Source organism: Cyanistes caeruleus, chromosome 9, assembly GCF_971803275.1.
Source record: "Cyanistes caeruleus chromosome 9, bCyaCae1.hap1.1, whole genome shotgun sequence".
Taxonomy (NCBI): Eukaryota; Metazoa; Chordata; class Aves; order Passeriformes; family Paridae; genus Cyanistes; species Cyanistes caeruleus.
This window is the reverse complement of record NC_141709.1, coordinates 13,835,570-13,855,743: the sequence shown is the minus strand read 5'-3', so window position 1 is coordinate 13,855,743 and position 20,174 is coordinate 13,835,570. Positions and strand designations below refer to the sequence as shown.

The 20,174-nt window shown below is 36.1% G+C and overlaps 1 protein-coding gene across 2 annotated transcripts in view; it reads right to left on the bottom strand.

Moving 5' to 3' along the window:
- Positions 1 to 381: 381 nt before the first annotated feature.
- Positions 382 to 20,174, bottom strand: part of VAV3 (vav guanine nucleotide exchange factor 3) — a 151,579-nt gene continuing 131,786 nt past the window's right edge. Inside the window, exons 23-28 of one of the 2 annotated variants that reach the window (XM_086901731.1) lie at positions 19,793 to 19,909; positions 18,934 to 19,021; positions 15,646 to 15,775; positions 10,317 to 10,400; positions 4,566 to 4,717; positions 389 to 2,809 (exon numbers count right to left, since the gene is read on the bottom strand). In XM_086901731.1, the coding sequence (XP_086757857.1) occupies positions 2,768 to 2,809; positions 4,566 to 4,717; positions 10,317 to 10,400; positions 15,646 to 15,775; positions 18,934 to 19,021; positions 19,793 to 19,909 (613 nt within the window). In that variant the 3' untranslated portion in view covers positions 389 to 2,767. Of the gene's footprint in view, positions 2,810 to 4,565; positions 4,718 to 10,316; positions 10,401 to 15,645; positions 15,776 to 18,933; positions 19,022 to 19,792; positions 19,910 to 20,174 lie in introns of both variants that reach the window. The other variant, XM_086901730.1, reaches the window with a different exon arrangement.

Genomic DNA, 20,174 nt, shown 5'->3' with positions numbered 1-20,174 from the left:
TTTTCGAACAAAAAAACTAAAAGTATCATCTTTGACAGACAAAAATCAATCATATATGACTGATTTTCTATAGCTAAAAATATAATAATAAATTTTAAAGCAAACAAAAAAAGAACAAAAAAAAAACCTGAACACAACATCACAAGACAAAAAAGCCTCAGCACCTTCCTAGATGTGGCACAAGGCCTATTGTCCCAACAATAAAAATTTCTCAAGGAAAGCTATAGTATTCCACTAACACAGTTCAGTTTTACAGCTAAATAAGGATTATGTAAATCTTGGAGACCAAAACAAACCATTATCAAGTTCTCACAATGAGAAGGTGGTGATACAAATGAAGCACAACTTTCACAGCAGCAAATTACACATTTTGACACATCATTAAACAAAAAAATTAACTGGTTTATTATATTTAACATATTTACAAAATAGTACAAATTAAAGTACTGTAACTCCATTACTGCATGACAAAACAACTCCATACAGGCAAAAGCAGCACATGAAAGAGATGCTCCAGAATATTTAGGAATTCTTTGGTACTCAAAATATAGTTTAAGATGCAGCATTAACTCAATCAATACAGGGCATTAAACACAGACAATGATATGTAGATTTACGCCACAAAAGTAAGGTTTACCTATGGCTTTCATTCTTCTTAAAGGATGACTACTGGACTCCAGAATTGCTTAAAGGTTTACAACATTTTTAGGATGAAGAGAACACTCAAAATTATTCTAAACCCAAGCTGTTGAAAATGACTGATATATTTTTCAACTTGTACTGAATTTAACTGCCTCTTCTCAGAACTATATGACAATAAAGCACTAAACACTTCACAGACCTAGAGCCTATTCCTCTACCCCTTAAGCAGGCACAATTGAGAAAGAAGCATCTTTCTACTTAAGGAATATAGGATTAAATTGAGAAAGAAGCATCTTTCTACTTAAGGAACATAGGATTAAGCTCACAATAGGCAATCAAACTGCATGGCAAAACATGATCAAAGACTGCATACTCTAGCCTACACTGCTGTACACATAATTTACAAAGTTTTTATGCATCATCTACATATTTACAAATGCTCTCAATTATTCCATCAAGTAATGTACTCAACACAATCACAGTTTACATAATTTTGAGGTAAATCCTTGAAAAGCTAGAGCATCGGCAGAATGTCATCTGCAAGGCTGAATCTCTCGAGTCAAGTTTCTAACGAGAAGCTCCTCTCATCCCCCTGGTCACACACACTGCCTGTCAGGTGTAGCAGATTTGGGTAAGAAGGTTGCAGAGATGAAGGAGATTTTCTGAAGTCTCTGTGTTGTGCTTGATTCTTCTTGATGGCCAGGAAAGGCCAGAAAAAAGCAAAGAATCCTGGGGACAGCCAAAGAGAACTCCAAATATGTACTAGCAGATTCTGCTTTGTGGGCAAACAGTGGAGATTATGTTGCTTGCAGACTGGGAAAACACTGCCGTGTTAAATCGTGCAGTGTCAGTGCACACAAATTCTAATATGCCAACACAAAAAGAAGACAGGCAAAAGCAAAAGAGGATGTGGGACAGGATGAATTGACTTCATTTAAGAGCTTGATTTTCTTTCAAGTTTTCAAGCCAGCTGTGACATTACGTAAATATTTAAAACTGCACATCTGAAGACACCACCCACATTTATTTTAGCTTATAACTACATTTCTGCCTCTCCATAATTACATTAAACACTGCTTCATCAAGCAGTGGACACCACTTTACAAGGCCTGATCTTTCATGCTGCCTAACCTAGACACGTTTGGGGATGTTGAGAATACTGCAACAACTCCCTCACTGAACTGCCATTAACATCCCAAGCAACATGAAAAATCCAAGTTCATCCAAATCAATAAAAGAGTTAAACACTTTTGTTCATGAGAAATTACATAATCTTGCATTAGTATTTTCTCATTCAGAATAAGTCTGCAATATTTATTTAATGCTATTGCCAAAAACTTTCAACTCATCTTTTCAGGACTATCTCCCCCAGCACTTTTATTGTCAGATGCTTAAATGAAAAAACCTTGCATAAAAAGGCTTTAGATAACAATAAGAGGATCACACAATTCCACTTTGTCAATGTTTTTTTAAAGCAATACCACATCACTACACCTTTTTAGATTGTCTTTAAACAGACTGTTAGAAGATTTAGGCAGGACTTCAAAGTAGCCAGTTAAATAGTTACATATGCATGAATGCTACTCATATTTACTACATCCTTCAGAATATTTTTGTGAGTGTAAAATGGTTTGTAAGTTGATAAGTGAAGTAGTTTGATGTCTCAAGACAAGTCTACTGACTTCTTTATGGCCACTGGAATGATTGAAATCTGTTTCCTGCATGCAGTGATAAGGAATAATAAGCCTTCATCTCCTTGTATCATCACAGATGTTAGCTAGAAGAGAAATGTTAAATTTTCAGCCATTTCTCATACTCATGGTGTAGTTCAGGGTGAAATGAAAAGGAACAAAGAATTTTGTTTTCCAGAGATCTTCTGGGAAGGTGAGGTTGGACTTTGTACTGGTCCCCAGTGAAGGCAAACTGGCAGCTTGTTTCTTGCACAGCTCTGGATAAGGTACTAATCTGTCAGCCCAAACTTCTGTATAAATCCCAACATTAAGACTGGAAGGTTCAGACAGGCAAAAATGTTGCTTTTTAAATACTTAACAAGACCAATTATACATTGAAGATACAAATTTTTACAATCCCTGAAACTTCTGGTAGGCAGAGGATAGTTTTTAATTCATTCATCCTCTTCAACATAAGTTGATGGAAACCAGCCCACCTAAAAAGGGAAAAAGCAGAACAAAATAATACATGAGATGCACAGGGTTGTTTTTTTTTAAATGGCTGAGCTAGGCACAACAATAATGGGTCTGTTCAGTAAATATATTAATCTTATTAATATAAAGATGTAAAGATAAACTTGGCTGACCTGACACAGCCATGTTAAGTACCCTTAAGAAAATAACAACTTACAGGTATGACAATTTAGAGACCAACACCCTGTCACCTATATTTAAATCACCAACACCTACTTCCTGCCCCAAAAAAATCTAAAACACCTTTGCCCAGATTGGAAGTCTAAAAGTTCAGAAAAATGCCAAGAGTGGAAGTAGTTTTACTACAGGCAGGACATTACTATTTTTTGAATGAGGACTTAAACTTTTAAGAGGCTCTAGTCAGGTCCAGTGAATCCTGTTTAAAAGGGAACACTGAATGATTTGATTGCTTTACATGGAGTTGAATTCCATCAAGTGTTACACATGATGCTGCACTAGACAGCAGAGTCTAGTGTCCTACACTTCTGAAGTTATAAACTTATATACATTCTGAAATTAATGATGTGCCAAATAAAGTTTATGTAAGACACACAGTGATGCAATGTCATGTATTTCTTATTTTATGTATTTGCTTTAGGTTTCTTCAGACTTCCTTATACCTAAAAGTCGATTTAACATTCATGTAAGAACTCAAAACCAAACCTACAGCATGAGTAGAAGGGGTGACTGCAGAAATTTTTAGACTATCTTGCCAAAATATCTCCAGGGGTGAGTTTATGATGTCAAGTCCAGGCTATGAAAGTTACCAAGGAATGCTAGCATGTAACAGGGTATCCTTTAGAATGGACAGCTGCATTACAGTGAGTTGTTCAGCCTTCTTCACTTCTAAAATGTATATAGCACGATGGGTATTTCTTCTGCTTCCCTACTTCTTCTGGTCTAATTTTTTAATTTAATAAGCTTTAACCATTTAACATAACCAAGCTCACGTACACAATAAAAAAGGTTCTCCACATTGCATAAAGCAGTAAGTCTGGACATTCACTTTAACTGCACTTGTAACTATCATTTCCCACTTCCAGACAATTTACATTCTTCCACCTCACATTCCTTGACCCTGCATCTCAGCACTTTAGACATGGAAACAGCAGTCTCAAATGCTTCTGACTAATCTGCATTAAAAGGCATTTAACTAAGACTGAAACAGTAAACCTTTTATAGGTCAAAACTGAAACTTCGCTTCCAAGTCTCAGAACAGAGTGTAAAGTGAGTTGATAAAAATCCCTGCTAAATATGTCACTTCATCTGGGCCACACTGGTAGAGATCAAAGAAGCAGCCTTCTACAAAAAAATGATTGATTCCATCACATTGTAGTCTGGCAAAAGACGTGGGAAATCATTCTGTGGTTTAAGTGCTAAAAAGAGTGCCACAGCACCAGGAACCTGACCCCAAATATCTGTGTGCAAAACAGTTCAAGAAAGGTCAACTGTAGCAGTGCTATTAATCCTGGTTATTTTCCAACCATATAACCTTGCCCAAATATTCAGCCTGGTAGGTCACATTAAATAACCAGTAATTTAGATGCTGGGAAAACTACCTGGCAAAGTTCTACCTCGCTCCTATGAAACAAAGATGAGAACATGTTCCATCTTGTGAATTTAAATACACAATGTAGGAACACACTTTTTTCTTTTTAACAGAAATCACTGTCAGTGAAGAGAAAGAAACACAGGAAAGGAAAAAAAAAATCGTCTTACCCTTCCATTTACTTCACCTCTCCACCAGCCATTGGCACTCATCTTGGTGTAAATTTTGACAACATCCCCTTTCAGTAAGGACAGTTCTCGCATGTCTCGTGCACAGAAGTCATACCTGGCTATGGCAATGCCTATCACCTTCGGGCTCAGCACTGAAAGGAAGCAGATGGTGATATTATTAGGATTGGTTAAATGAAGGCTATCAAACTACTGTAAATAGAAATACTGTAAAGTATAAAACAAGGATTCCACAGCAACATACACTGGCATTCATTTTATGCAAAACATCTGCACTACAAAGATCAAGAAGATTTAAATATAGGTGAACGGTGTAAAAGTTCAAGGGATTTTTCATGATTTTTTGAACAGTCCTCTTTATTTTTAGAAGAGAAATCAAACCATATGAGCCATAAATAAAATATTCGCAACCCTGAGATGCTAAATACATTTGCAATTACTTTATTATTGTGCTTCATAATAAAACTTGCTGCCAGTTATATGCATCAACATATTTTACAGGTCACTAATTTCTTTCCAAAAGAATTATTAGCATTTACATTTGATTTAACTTTAGACCTCTAATGAAGCAAAACAAACAGAATAAGGTGCTGTTCTTTCAAAAAACAATTCCCAAGTTAAATATTAAAGCACATAAAACTGGAAGCTAACATCAGCATGAGGAAAAAGGTACAGACTTTATACAAGAAATTTCCACGGATCATTTGTCACAATCTGCATTAATATTGACTGATGTAAACAGTCTTTTCAGGAGTTTATTCTGTAAATCATCAATGATTTCTTTCTATAAAATTAAGGTTTAGTAAAATTAACACTTTAAAATTTTAGGTTACATCAACATAGAATAATTTTGCCAATGTAAAGCCCAGACATTTTAAACAATAAAAAGCTGTGAAGAATTTTTAAAAAGCAAAAGTGCAAAAGGCCTCACTTCAAAAACTAACCCTTTCTTCCAAATAGTTTTATGGGAAATTATGTTTTCAATGCTGATGAAGGATGTCCAAACTTGCAAAAGAGCTCCTCAACAATTCCTGTATGAGGACAATGAGAGGAGAGTGGGCATGGCATAACAGACAAAAAACCTTTGACTTGAGCGTTTTAGAAAGAACATCTACTCAGCTGCATTTTGCGGTTGGACTATTTGGCTGATGCAATTTTCAGCTTTTTTTCCCCATTTATGCCACTGTTTTCCTATGTAAATCACTGCAGGAGGAGTTCAGAAGCACAGGCAAGCTTCCTTTGAAAGGATTTCAGAGTAATTCATATGATCATGATGGATGACTTGATATAATGTACACAGAATCATGTCTATCTTCAGAAGCCTTTCACATTTCTTAGAAACACCCAGTATTCATTAGGAAATGTCTTTAATATTCTAGTTTAGCAATGCCCTCAACAGTGTAACACTAAGAATTCATATCTTGTTGCCTTTAATTTAAATCAGGAACCCAAAACACAGCAAATGAGCTGAGAAATCTTCACAGTTTCAGTTCTGCTTGTGTTTAAGTTTTCTTCTGACTCCACTGGATCATATACATAATAGTATTAAATATCTGAAAATCATTATATGTTCAAATACTTTCAGCTTAAAGAGAAAACAAACAATTTATTTTTAACCAACAAGGAATACTACATTTAAAATATTATTAGATATATCACAGAAATAGAATGCCTAAAAAACAGTTTTGACAACAGATAATGCCATAGTTTATATCATGTCACTAAAGTTTAGTCCAACATTCCTAACTGTTTATGTAGAGTATGCTTATCAGACACTTGATAAATTATGTAAAAGATGCCATATAAAAGAAAATCAGCCTCTCAATTTATTGCTTATATTGATGTTGCAAAAATCTAGGTGATATATTAAGCACATCAAACATGCTTTTTTTCCCCTCTTAGCCCGTCAGATGTAGATGCTACTTGTTTAGATCCTGACAAGAATGTAATGTCCTATACCTTATCAGCATTGCAGTAATCAATTTTACAGGGAAGGAGCATATCATGGGCAGCAATTGTTTTGGAGAAAGGAAAAAGTAAGAGCAATTATTGGAGGGTCAGTAACCATTCACAGGTGTGTAGCAATATCACTGGCAGATTTGGAGAAGCACTGCAGGATGCAAGGAGTGATTCTGGGGAGCAGGGTATAATTTCAGATTCTAGAAAGAAGATAAAGGGGCAAGGAAAAATTACAGGAAGCAAAGATGAACAAATCTGGGAAAATGGGGAAAAAAAGAACTAAGAAGGGAAGAAATGCATAGCGGAATTATAAAGATGGAAATAGCAAGGAAAATTAGGATAGAGAAGAAAGAGAAACACATACGGGGGAAAGGAGGACTTTTAACTCTTTTTCAAGTCACAAATCAGAGAGGAAAAGGAGAAAGAAGCAAGTGAAATCAAAACCATATATCTTCAAAAGTCTTGAGGCAGAAAGTAGCAGAATTTAGATTAATTTAGAATCCAAGATCCATATTTTCAAATAAAAGTGAAGCCCATGATAGGAAATATATAAAAGGAAGCCAGATGAATGATGGAATACAGGAAAATGACAGTGCTAATTTTGGAAAAAAATATTAACCATATCTCTCTGCTGACATTGTAACAGAAACAACTAGAGTGGAGACTATAGGCTCTGAATTCCCAATTAATGCTGTCCCAGGATAAATAAAACTTGAGGGAAGACAACACATGGAAAGGACACCTGTACAGATGGGAGAGAAAAGGAGCACTGAGTGAAGGGCAGAAAGAGGATAAGGTACAGGAAGGCTGCAGAGAGACAATGTGATTAACAGCAGAGATGGATGGAAAGAAAGGGCCCAACAGGTGAATGAATATGAATGAGAAATTAAAGAGGGAGGGGAGTGAAAGCACTAAAAAAGAAAATAAGCTGCTGAGAAAGCAGTAATAAATTTTTTTTAGGTTCTCCAAGCAGAGAACTAACTGAAATTAGAGCGAGAAATCCAATGGAGGTGAATAAAAAGCACATGCGTGAATGAGAAAAATATGCTTTTACTTAATCCAGCCTTTCCTTCTGCAAACAGAAGATGATGACTACAGGAACTATAATCAGCTTTGATTTACACTGGAGTATGTTGGACATTGACAGTGAAATAGATGTGCTGCAAATGAATTTTAATACTAATTTGAGGCACTGATGATGTATTTGAGGTGCAAACAAGAAAGGTTCCCTTGATCACAGTAGGCTGGTATAGCTCACATGCTTGAATTCCATGGAGGTCAATGTAGTATTATTAAAGCTGTGAGCAGTTGTTTCTCTCTCCTTGTGCTCTGGCCTCCTCATAAATCTGCAGCCATTGCCCTGAGGGCTGCTCCTGTGTATTAGTTTCCAGGCTCCCTGAAGCCAAATTTACTTGTACATTTACTGTTTCACTAAACCTCAGTGCTGTGGCACAGGCAGAACCTTCAGTAGTGCTTAGCAGTCAGCTTCACCTTCTCCTGTATTACCAGCTACCATATCAGCAGAACTAAGCCAGCTCTGAAGATACTTTTGCAAAAAATACTTGTAATATCATGAAATAAGTATTTGGTCTTTTAATGTAGGCAAATTAGTGGGTTATTTTTAAAAAGAAAGTTTACTACAAACATATGAAGCAATGCACTCAGAATATAACAGGTAGATAAACTTAATTAAGAACTGCAGATCAATATTTTCCTTTAATATTTTGTACTTGTGTAACGAAATACTTAAACATTCAATGCCAGACATTGAATTTATACCTATCTTTATAGTTATTAATGAATTTTCTGATACAGCAGTTTTTCATAAGAAAAAAGGGAATGTCATTAGAATTTGTTGAAACCATATATGGGAATATATGGGAATGTGTGATAGGGTTAAAGTAAGTGAGTCTTGATTGCTGTTCTATCACCACAGACCACTTCACAATTTTGTTCTCATGGAACAGTTTCAGTAAGAATAGAATTTACAGTCAAGTACTGGACAGCTGAATCCGAGATGTCCTCTCCTGCCCAAAAGGATAAAAGCTCACAGTATTTACCATGAGCAAAGAGCTAAAACTTAACTCTTTCATGTTGTTTCAAATCAGATGAGTGTTTCAGGGAGTCCAGCTCCCTGTCTGACCACAGGGCAAACAGCTACACCAAAATGGCTATCATCTTTTCTACAGATGTGTCCTTTTATGAAAGCAAATGTCAGCTGGAAGGGCACCTTCTAGCCTGGATTCTCAGACACTGCTGTGACTACTGAAAGGAAGTATCTGGCCCAAAAATATCTGTATGTAAGGGCATAGAAATGGAAGAAAAAACTGAGGGGAAAAACATCCAAGTGTGATCTACGACATGGAGATTGAAATGCCTGGGGTGAATCAAGAGAGGGGTCATCAGAGATGTTCTCAGAACAAGTAAGCACAGTAAACATTCTACTACTGAGCTGCCACCTACATCCTTTTCCCCTCAGGTGTCACCCTGAAAATTAAGCCTTCAGATAATGTTTTCATAGTTTTAGTTACTTTCTCATGAAAGTTCTATACACATAAGTTGTTTATCCCATTCCTTCTAAGAAATGTCTTTTGATGGACATTTCTCATGACCAGTGTGCTTGGGAAGGTGGTAACTTAATTATCCAATCCCTGGTCATTGTTGAGCATCTATAAATAGCGGAGTCAGAGAACAGAGGGATGGGTTTTTGTTCTGATGCTGAGAGTGGTTGTGTGAACCACTGTGTGTCCTTTAGCGACACTCAGGAAACTATGGAAAGCCCCAAGAATCCTTCTCAGAGCACTAAATAATTTGGACAACTTCTGTGGGCGGGTGTAAAACATACTTCCCACTGAGACCCTGATGACTCCATCTGCATTTGTGCATGCTGGACACCTCCCTTCCCTAGTGCAAATGCCAGCCCCAATCCTGCTCTGCACAACCCAGGCAGTGTCCTCCACCTGGTACACAAAGGCAGGCCAGTGTAACGTGAGCAAATGCTGCATTCTCCACATCAGCAGCTCCTTCCATGTGCTCCTCAAAGGCATTCACCTTTCTACTGGCAAAATTCTTCTTAAACTGTCCAGCGGTGCAGTTCACCTCTTTGCAGACCAGATCTTAGAGATCAGAGCAAGCCATACCCATACTGATGCACTGACTGAGGCTACCAATGGTACTACTTTTAACATTTTTATGCAGCCTCTTAATCTGAAATGATTGCATCTATTGAAGACAGAGATGGTTAAATGGAAATAAAGAAAACAATATTTAGAAAACAGATGGGGAAAATTAATTAACAATGTTAATGCAGAATTTAAAGAAAGCATTCTCTAAAAAAAAACCTACTATATTCTAAGATGTTACTGCAGTATGGTTTGCTGCAGGGATGGGACGAATATATTATTTACCAACAAGAAGTGGTATTTCCATGAGATTCTGTGGGATTTCCATGTTTGTGCATTTGAACAAATGCATTAAAAATATATAGCTCATAGGTGTCAACTGCATAGCAAATTAAGAGTCAAGTGATCACTGACGGAATCTGCTGCAACTACTGAACTTTGCAACACCTATTCAAACTGCTTATTGCAATAAGCAGTGATAATTCAAAAGTTTAAGAGTTTGATTTTGTTACACTCCAAGAATAACAAGTGATAACTCAGTTTTTGGAGTCAGAGAAGAGCTGAAGTATTAGATTCGTCCCTTCCCTCACTTGTTGCACACAGAAACAATAGAAGCAAATTTAGAAGAAATATAAAAGCAGAAAAGCAGTACCTGACCAGAAAGGAGTGGAGGAAGGGGGAACAAAGCTGTAGTCTGGAGGAGTTACAAAAGAAAACCCACAGAACAAAGAAGGGGCTTAGAGGAAAAAAAAGAGAAAAAGAGAAAAGCAAAAGAACATTGAAATATTGGCATAAGACTTAAATAATAGTTTTTAAACTATATAATTCATTGATAATAAGGAAACTAAGGTTCTCTACTAAGGATGTCTGCAAGGAAATTGACTGTAATAACTAGAAAATTTGGATCTATGATTTCATTTTGAACAATTGCATTTTTCAAAGAGTAAAGTAGGAAGAAGTCACCCATTTAGAGTTTCAGAGAATTGTAACTGCAGCCTCTGGCAAATATTTTCAGATTTAACAAAAGTTTTTTTAATTCTTTGTGTGTCCCACTTCTTACCATTACAAAAGCAAGAACTCATGCATACATAAATCCTCTTGAGCCCAGCAACACTATTCACATGCCTTTAATTAGGATATAGTCAAAGTTGACCTGGAGTCAACTCCATATTTATGGCATGGAAAAAAAGTATGCATTCTGCTCTGTTAATCATTAACATCAATAAGAATTCCACAGCTAAACTACATCCTCTAAGGCCCAAACAGTAATGCTCATATTTGCAGTTTCCCCAACTTGCAAAAAACCCCTTGAGCAAGCAAAAAATGCCTAAGCTCAGCCTAGGCAGAATCAGCACATCATCCTAAACCCCTATAGCAGCTTCACTGGGTGAAAGCCACAGGTGGTTTTGCTCTGTTATCAACAAAGCTAGGGGCAATGTACTTTTAAATGCAAAAATTAGATAAAATTAACTAGAATTGCTTCAAATGGAACTACAGCTTATTGACCTGTTCTCACATTTTGTCCCTCTTTTGAAGAGGCAATAAAGATATATAGTGTGCATATCTAAGAAAGTTGGGATCTTTGCTCCTAGTTGTGATTTGGAAAGGTACATCCATCTCAACTGGATAAATGATACTGCGGCCTCTAAATTTACAGCTTATAATATCTGTAATTAATGAGAAAGAATTTTCCTTCAAAAAGTAGCAGGGAACTGCTATTTATCACTTACAGCTACTTCTCTGAATTTATTCTTCTGATTGCACATGAAACACAGTAATTTTGCTTCAAAATGGTACTTGCAGGAATGATGACTAGAACGATTTTATGCACGAATCCATGGTGGAGGTAATGGTACAGTTTTGTGCATCTTACCTGGATGACAATAGATACATTTGTGATGAGGAAACTACAAGCATAAATAAAATAAGGAGGACTGATACTTTATTTTAGCATTCATAAACCTTGGGTTTAGAAATTTTTTTTAAAAATCCCACAGCACAAACCAACAGCATTTTAGGTTAGTGTCTCATAGGACAAGAAAACCATGCTCCAGGACCTCTTTCACTGTGGAAACTTTCTTCTGATCCTTCACAGTTATGATGCCTTCTCCACCTCTAACACTGAATGGACTATCTGGGATGCATGAGGGGCTCCTTTATACCACAGACAGTAACCCCAATCGACAGCTCTGTGGGGAATTGTGCTACACAAACCAAAAGGGCCACTTGACTCAAAAGCAGTACAAGCAGTGCCCATTCTTATAGAAAAATACCTGTCTTTTTTTCTCCAGAAGCTCAATGGGCAGAGTGGAACAACAGCCTACAGGAACACACCCAGGTTAGGTGCTATATGGGAGGTGGCTGGTCCTCAACTGAGCAGACTTTTCCTGATTTTTCTCTCTGATATAGCTGGAGATTTGGTTTTCTGTGTCAAATTCTGGACAAGTAAACCTATGTGGGCAAGGAAATCCTACTAGATTTCTACAGATAACTGATCTGTTTTGATGATATGGTGTTGGTGTTGGCTTCTAAGAAGAAAGGCGGAACCCTAAGGGTTGATATTTGTTTTGTTTTACTTTACTAATAGACACCTTTACACAGTTAATGTATTAAGAATAAGTAAGGATGTCATAACTAGTAAATAATCTACTCCTAGTTAACCAACAAAGAAAAACATCACTCAAGTAGGACTTGGCTTCATGATTTATGTTACTTTAAAATCTAAATTTCATAAAGATTCAAATTTCTCAGTATGATTGTGCTCTGCATCAGCAAAACAGAATAAAGTGCCATTATTTTACTCCAGAGAATCATGTCCACTTTTCTTCCCTTTTTGCCTCTGTTTCATTAACTGGTTAATCATTCCTGTAATCTAATGTAAGAATTTGTGTTTTTCTGTGCAGGAGATCAAAATTTGATCATACTGTGTGTGTCTATAAATGCCCAAGGCTGAAAAATTAAGAAAAGAGAATATACCATTTCCCAAAAACAAATTCCCAGTTAACTTGACTATCTATACTGACAAAGGTAAATATCTGACAGCTTTTACAACCACATTAAAAGTGTACAATGAATATGAGAACAACAGCAGTGACATCTGCAAGACAAGGAGACTGAAAATCAAAATTCTAACTCAAGTGGAAAGGCAAAATATCTATCCCACTAATGTAGAGATTTTTATTCTAAAAATCAATGCCAGATGCTGAAGCAAGAATCAAATTCCCTGAAAATTCAAGTTACAAGATGACTTATTATTATTATTAGAAATTACAAGCTAAACTAAATACCAGTTTTTCTTTTCCCATGTGGGTAAATGACAACATAGCAAATAGCAAAAGAAAAAAATTAATATACTTCTTTCTCACTCTTTTCTAGGAAGTCAAGTCAATTCAGTATTGCCACTCAATTTCTCCACAGCTCAAAGACCTTGGCAGCAGAAAATGACAAAACTCTGTCAAAGTCTGCACTGGTTCAACTTACGTTTTTTAGAAATACTTCTGCCACTTATTCTGTCACTTGTATATCCAAAAGATCAGCTGTTTTGAAAAAAAAGCTGATGTCTTTTCTAAAGATGGCTTCATTAAAATATCCAGATATGTGAATAGTATAGAGAAAAACACTGCATTAAACCTAAATCCTTCTTTAAAACAGCTTCAGACCGTCAAAGCCCATTGCATTCACCGGATTCTGCCCCGTGCTGAGCAATTGCAAAATTGAAAAAATATGGGGAAGTGCCCTTCTGTCTCTTCAGCTACTTTGTCTGGCTTTCTTCCACCAACTGCTCTTCTTGCACTTGGATTATGTGGGAAGAGATCAAAAAAATCGGCTGTGTGGTGGTCCTCACTGAGGGCTGTGAGTAAACTCCCTGTCTAACTGCTGCCCCATGTGACTTATTTGCTTCCACTACTAAACCACACTGCAGCCTGAAGTTTCCCAGGTTCTAAATTCAGCCCAGCAGGGTTCACACAGCCTAGATATATGGCTTTTCTTACTTACATCAGCTCGGTAAAATGAACAACACAGCTTGAAAACCAAGCAGTGACCCATAGATGGACTGTTAATCATGGCTACTTTGGTTAAACAAACAAAACAAAACAAACGAGTAAAAGACCAACAAATAAATCACCACATTCATGGGGACACAATTTACTGTCCAATCCATTAAAGGAAGTGTCATTTAGAGTCAATCTAGATAAACCAGCAGAATTATGGAAATCTATTCGATTTTACATGAGGAGTTTGGGAATTGAAAGGTTTTTCAGAGCAGTTCAGTCTAAGACAAAGCCTGCAGCTTCCAGCAGGACAGTTTGTAGCATCAAAGGGCTGAGTTACTGTAGCAGAGATGTACTTTCTCAACCCCTTGACTAAAATGAGAGCATCCCCCAGTCATTTCTCTTGCTGTCCAACATACTGCCTAAAAGAACTTGTAAAATAAGACTTTTTTTTTGTATGATGACTGAAGTTAATGAGGATGCACCATAAACCTTGTATCCTGTAAAGCAGTTAATTATTGAGCTCTTGCAGAGTTAGAAGTTGGTGGACAGTATAGATACAGTCTAACTGGCCTAAGAAAAAAAGAGAAAACAAGCTAGGTCTGCTCACAGTCAATAATAACTCAAATGCAAAGTAAATCAAATAGGACATGTCCTCTCAACAATTAAAGCCTCAGCACTGTGCAGAGACAAGGGATGAGGAAAGCACAAGAGATGGCAAGAGGAAGAGAGAACACAGGGAAACCACAAGCTAAAGGGAGAGGAAAGGACAGGGCAGAGAAATTCACCAGGAATGGACATGAACAGTACAGAGAGGAGACAAGTGACAGAAATCCTGGGAAGCATGGGAGAAGAACAGAAATGGAAAGAAGATGAATTGGGAGGTAGAGGCAGTAAATGAAATTCCCAGAGACACACTGGTTTCTTACAATCATTTGCCCTAAATTATCTTCACTTTAATTAGGAGAGGAGGAAAGCCTCCAAAGTTACAGAAATGTTATAGAACAGAGGCAAGCAAGTAAACAAAAGCTCACAAACATAGCAAATGAAAGTAACAAAGCCATCATCATCAGAAAGACTAGAATGGACTTTTTGGGCTTTTACAGCAGTCTTCATATTGTTAAAATCCCCATTAATTTTTATTTTCCTCTTATTATCTGTTACAGTACAAAGATGCAGCCAATGACTGCAAAACAGCAAATCTAATATTTGCTCTTTGACAGAAACATTATATATTTTCCAGAGGCCAGCCATGTGGTAGGTTTTATCATTAACATTGAACCTGCCCATATCCTAAGAATTGTGCTAACTTCCACTTAAATGTAACAGCTTAAATAAAGGACAGCATATGCATAGCAAGCCTTCTCAGTTTATTTCTAAACTTCACAACATTTTAACTTTTTAACTGTGCTATCTACATTTCACAGTAGTTCATTAACTTTCAGAAGCTTACTAAGGGAACTCTAATAAACATTCAATGTTAAAAAACATTCATATAAAGAATTATGATACAGTAAATCTAATTTTTTTTTTTTACACAATTATTTGGTATTACTGAGATGCTACTTCATAGGGCTATGCTATAAGACTGATTTATTTAAATTCCTTTTTTAAGGATTAGGAATTGTCACAGCTATTAACACTTATAGCTGCACGTATGCAAATTTCTTAAGAAACTAGGCAAGATGCAGTTTAATCTCTCACCAGCATGTCTAATAGACTTCTTGAATATCGGGGAGATTTTAAGTTTGGCAGCAAGACAAGCTTGCTAGACATGTTTATAAATCTCCTGGCAGATCTGAATCTGCTTAGCTTCAAAAAATCCTAGCTAAAAGCATTGCCATAGTAATTGGTTATATGTCAAAAATGGAAGATGAAGATGCTCCAAGTACCTTGTCCTCTTAAGATATACATGTATATACACACACATATATATGACAGATACATACCATACATACACATATATATACAAAAATTTATAATCCTCACCATTGCCACCTGTTCTGTTACTCCTCTGTCCCACTGAGTTTTCAGATTCTTTGTATGGAAACTGAAGCGTAGTATCCAAACTTCGAAAACCTTCTTTGAGAGAATGGTGCTTGTAGTATTCTACGAGTTCCTTTCAGAAAGGAAAAACCATTTCATTGGAAATTTAAATCACAGCAGCATTCTGGTGTACAGCCAATGACAGTTTCATTATGCAAGTAACCTTATTTTATAACACATCCCATTGAACATGCTTATTTTTTAAACTATAAAGTACCCTAAAAATTGACAGCTTTTCATATTGCCACTTAAAAAATTTAAACAAAACAAACAAAAAATATACCCCAAAATCAGCTAAGTAGAATCTTTTTGTCAGAATCAACATTTGCTGCACCTTTAAGTCAGGCTGAGGATGTCTTTGCTCTTCTGGAGTCAGGCAGAAGACAAGGTCAGCTGCTTGCTAAGGATGAAGCCATAAATGTCTCTGTTTTATCAAATATCTTTTGCAATGATAAATTATGTTTATCTACAAATGTATTTGGAAGTACACAGATCTGAAATAAAGCACGTGGCTTGTAAGTTAACAGCAACTTAATGTGCAGATACTCAGACAACGTAGAACTTCCAAGGCAGGGCAGGCTTGGGGGGTGTCAGTGCACACTCACTGAAAAAATCAGCATTTCACATTCTCCTTGTATTCAATCCAAAAATTTCACCATCTCTGTGTATGTTCATTTATGTAAGCATTTATATCTATACACAGGAATATTTTACATATATATATGCAAAAATTCATATATGTAAATATAAAAGAATAGCTGAAATAGTTTAAGTAACCAAGAAGACAAGTTACTCAAATTCCTACTCTAAAGAAGGCAACAGCCATCAAAATTCTGACAGCTCATGCTATTCCTTTGCAATCTTCAACCCCTGCCATTGTCTGTTACATTTGAATTAGCCCTAGAAATGTAACACATAATTTGTACACAGAGCTCAAATAAGATTAAAAGTGACCAGACAATTCAAAGCAAATGTCAAACTTCAATTGATCCATTCAAATGTGAGATTTCACTCTTCAGAAATGCATGCCCAAAGCAATGTATTTAGTGTAAACCCTTCAGTCCATTCCACTTATATTTAGATTTCCAAAATCAGAGTTGACTAAGCCAAGCTTAGGTCAAAATTAGGAAATCATACTGTGTTTAATCCTTTCCTTCAAAAAAAAAAAAAACCCCCGCAAAAAAAAACAAAAAAAAAAGAAAACAAACCAAAGGAAACAAAAGAAAACAAACCAAAACAAACCAGCACCACAAAAAGCTACCAAAATGTTTAGCCTATAATAACCTACATCAGTGATACTAAGAACTCTTTGAGCTTTGCTGTTTCATATCAGCACATCATACAAATTAGCATGTCAGCAATGAAATTTACTCCCATATCATCTCTGTATATCCAGACATTCAAATTACCAAGGCAATACTCTGTGTAATTTTCAAGTATGTAGCATTCAAATTAGGATATCTGGATAAATGGAAAATAATTAGTATGAAACTTCTGTTATCTTTTTGTACAGTTTAAGTCTGTAAGAATTATGTTGTTTGGTAAAAGTAATTGGAATTCCAAATGGGCAGATGCCATTTGTTGGCAAAATAAGTAAAATGGTTTTAAACTGACGAAAAAGAAAAAAATCACTTCATGTCACAGATTCAGTTACTTTTAAAGCTCAGGTTTTAATTCCATTCTTCCATGAAAACAGTTGACTGACAACTGGCCTCTAAAACATGAATTACACAAATCACAATAGCAAGCTTACAAACAGATGAGTAAGGTAAGCAGTCTGTGCCAGCATGGATGGGGCTCCTCAGGAGCCTGTCATATTACCCTGATCCACAGCAGCAGCTGAACTGCCCTCTCACTGCACCCTGCTTTACACACTCAGCACATTTTAATTATTCTGGTGAAAGTTTTCAAATGTACTATGAAAAGTAGACACAAGGTCTTCTGGTTTTTTTCCTTCCAAAGCTATACAAAATGCTGTGCCACTGCAGATCACTACTTAACGTTTCCATGGATGCTGCCTTTGTCTCTCTTCTGCTCCCACTTCTACTAAGACTACTTTTGTTCCTCTTTTCTTTCAGACACTGTTACTTTTTCCTCTTGCATTTATCCAGAACAAAGCAGTTGTTCCACAGCACATACAAACACCACACTATCACCTGTGTATTTAACTCTCAAGGACAGAATTCATAGTACCCTAAATCTGTGTTATAAAATAATTCTTTCCTACTTGAACGTTAGCAAGGCTAAGTTGGTAGCAGTGAGGTCCTTATACTAGAAATTTCTTCTGTCCTCTCAATTCAATGCATATTCTTTTTGCTCATTTTTCATCCAACTTTGTCCTTTATTTATATTTCATTTCTGCTCTACTTTGGAACCTGCACCAGTGCATTAAACTGCTTCACTGCCATAAGAAGACACCTGGCAGCATGGGACTCCAGCTGCCATATTTCACCAAGATCAGTTTCCAACAAATCATTTGTAGTGTTCACAGACTAAGCAGCTGCCTTCTCTTGTATGTAAGCAAAACCATGATTTCTGCTGCTAAACAATGAAAAGATCTCAGGGTCCCCAGCCCTAAAACTAAACAAATAATTTGCTTAGAAGTGTGAAATGAAGGTAAGAGCACAAAAATAGTTTTGTGCATTCTTCATCAAGAAATTTGCTTTTCCTGTTCTAATGAGCACTTACAGATTATCATTTCATCTCTCCCCTCTTCTAGGATGCTCTTGTTTTACGGCGTATCAGTGGTTAAACTAAAATAATTTCTAAGACTTCCTGGTTTTAAAGCTTCTCCCTGCTCTTGTTTTGTATTATCCTTCATTTTTATTTAGTATTTTCACATACTTGAGTATGCATGCAGGAAGGCTGGTGCATAAATTTTAAACCAACTGATTCCTAAAAACCAAGACTTCCAAAGACATCAAATTCCTTTCCAGATTCAGCCTAACTCCATAGTAGTCTGATGCATGGGATTCAAATTCCTCCTCTCTTCCACTTCACTACAAGGGACACAGTCCAGTCCTATCAATAAATATGTCATTTTAAGCACATAAAATTATCACTTAGAGCTAAAACCATAAATATAAAAAATTATCCTATTAGCAGGTGTGGACACAATTCAAATCTTTCACTCTCATAGCTTTGTGGAATTTCACAAACCAAAGTAGCTCTTTCTAACAGAAACAACTACAAAGAAAATCTCACAATGTTAAAAAGCTAATCAATGCTTACCATTAAATTTTTAAATTTTCTGTTTTCTGCAATGTGGAAAAAGCCATCTCTTGTTAAAATCTTGATGTGTTTCACTTCGTTATTGTACCTGTGGGCAATGAATAACTTATGAATATAAATGTGTTTTTAATCAGACACAATCAATAATTACCTGAGGGCATTCCCCTAGAACACCACACACATAAATTCTTAAGACAAAATGTATATCTGTGCCAAAATAAAGTTGACATCTAATCTACCAAACATATTTATTAAAGTACAGCTAAAGAAGTGATCTGTAATCAGAAAAAAAGTCACAGCTAACTGCTTATTCTAACTGGGAATTCCCATGTACATCCCACTTTTATATTCATATTGATAAACAACATGAACACAAACAATAATATGCACAAAATGTATAAACCCACATTTTACTGAGTCTGGGATGCAAAGGGCTCTGAGTTTTCTCCAAAGTCAATGAAACAGATCACACTGTACTGTAAACAATGCTTACTCTTCTCCAACATACTCCACCATTATTTCTGTGCCCCAAATTTGCTACTTCAACATTATAAAGCCATTGCTTCTTTCCGTCTCTAAATCCTGGGTATTTTTTGACGGCAACTTCAGTTTTCCTATATTGACTCTCTTAAAGGCTGCATATATAATATGCATTTATATGATTCCATCATTTACATAATTATTATTATATAATATATATGTATATATTATATAAATTATAATTATATACTACATAATTATATATTGAAATTCTATAATGGAAATAGCGGTTTATTTTCTGTATTTATTTCAAATACTATCTAGAAAAAATGGGAACAGGTGAACTTTCTTGAGGAGTTCTTATTTCACTTCCACTTACTTAATACTAATTGCATATTCTCCTGATTCTTTGGTCCTGTGCCGCACCAGGTAAGTGCTATTTACTCTGTTGATTAGTTCACTTTCTGCTTGCAATCGTTCCATTGCTCCTGCAAACCTGTAATAAGGAAAATAAAAACTTCCTGTGATTTTTTCCAAAGCTCCAAAGGTCTATTACATATGCAATAGAGTGAAAATATTCTACATATCACAGAGCACAAAAATACATCCATTGCAACTGAATGCCACTTCCAGATTTCTGAATGTAGAATAAAACATGAAAAAATTCTATGGTTGGGGGTTGTGGAATTCGTAATTAGAAAAGCACTGTTGTGCTTGGTGAATACAATATCTGCTAAGAAAAGCACTCAAGCCCAAGCATT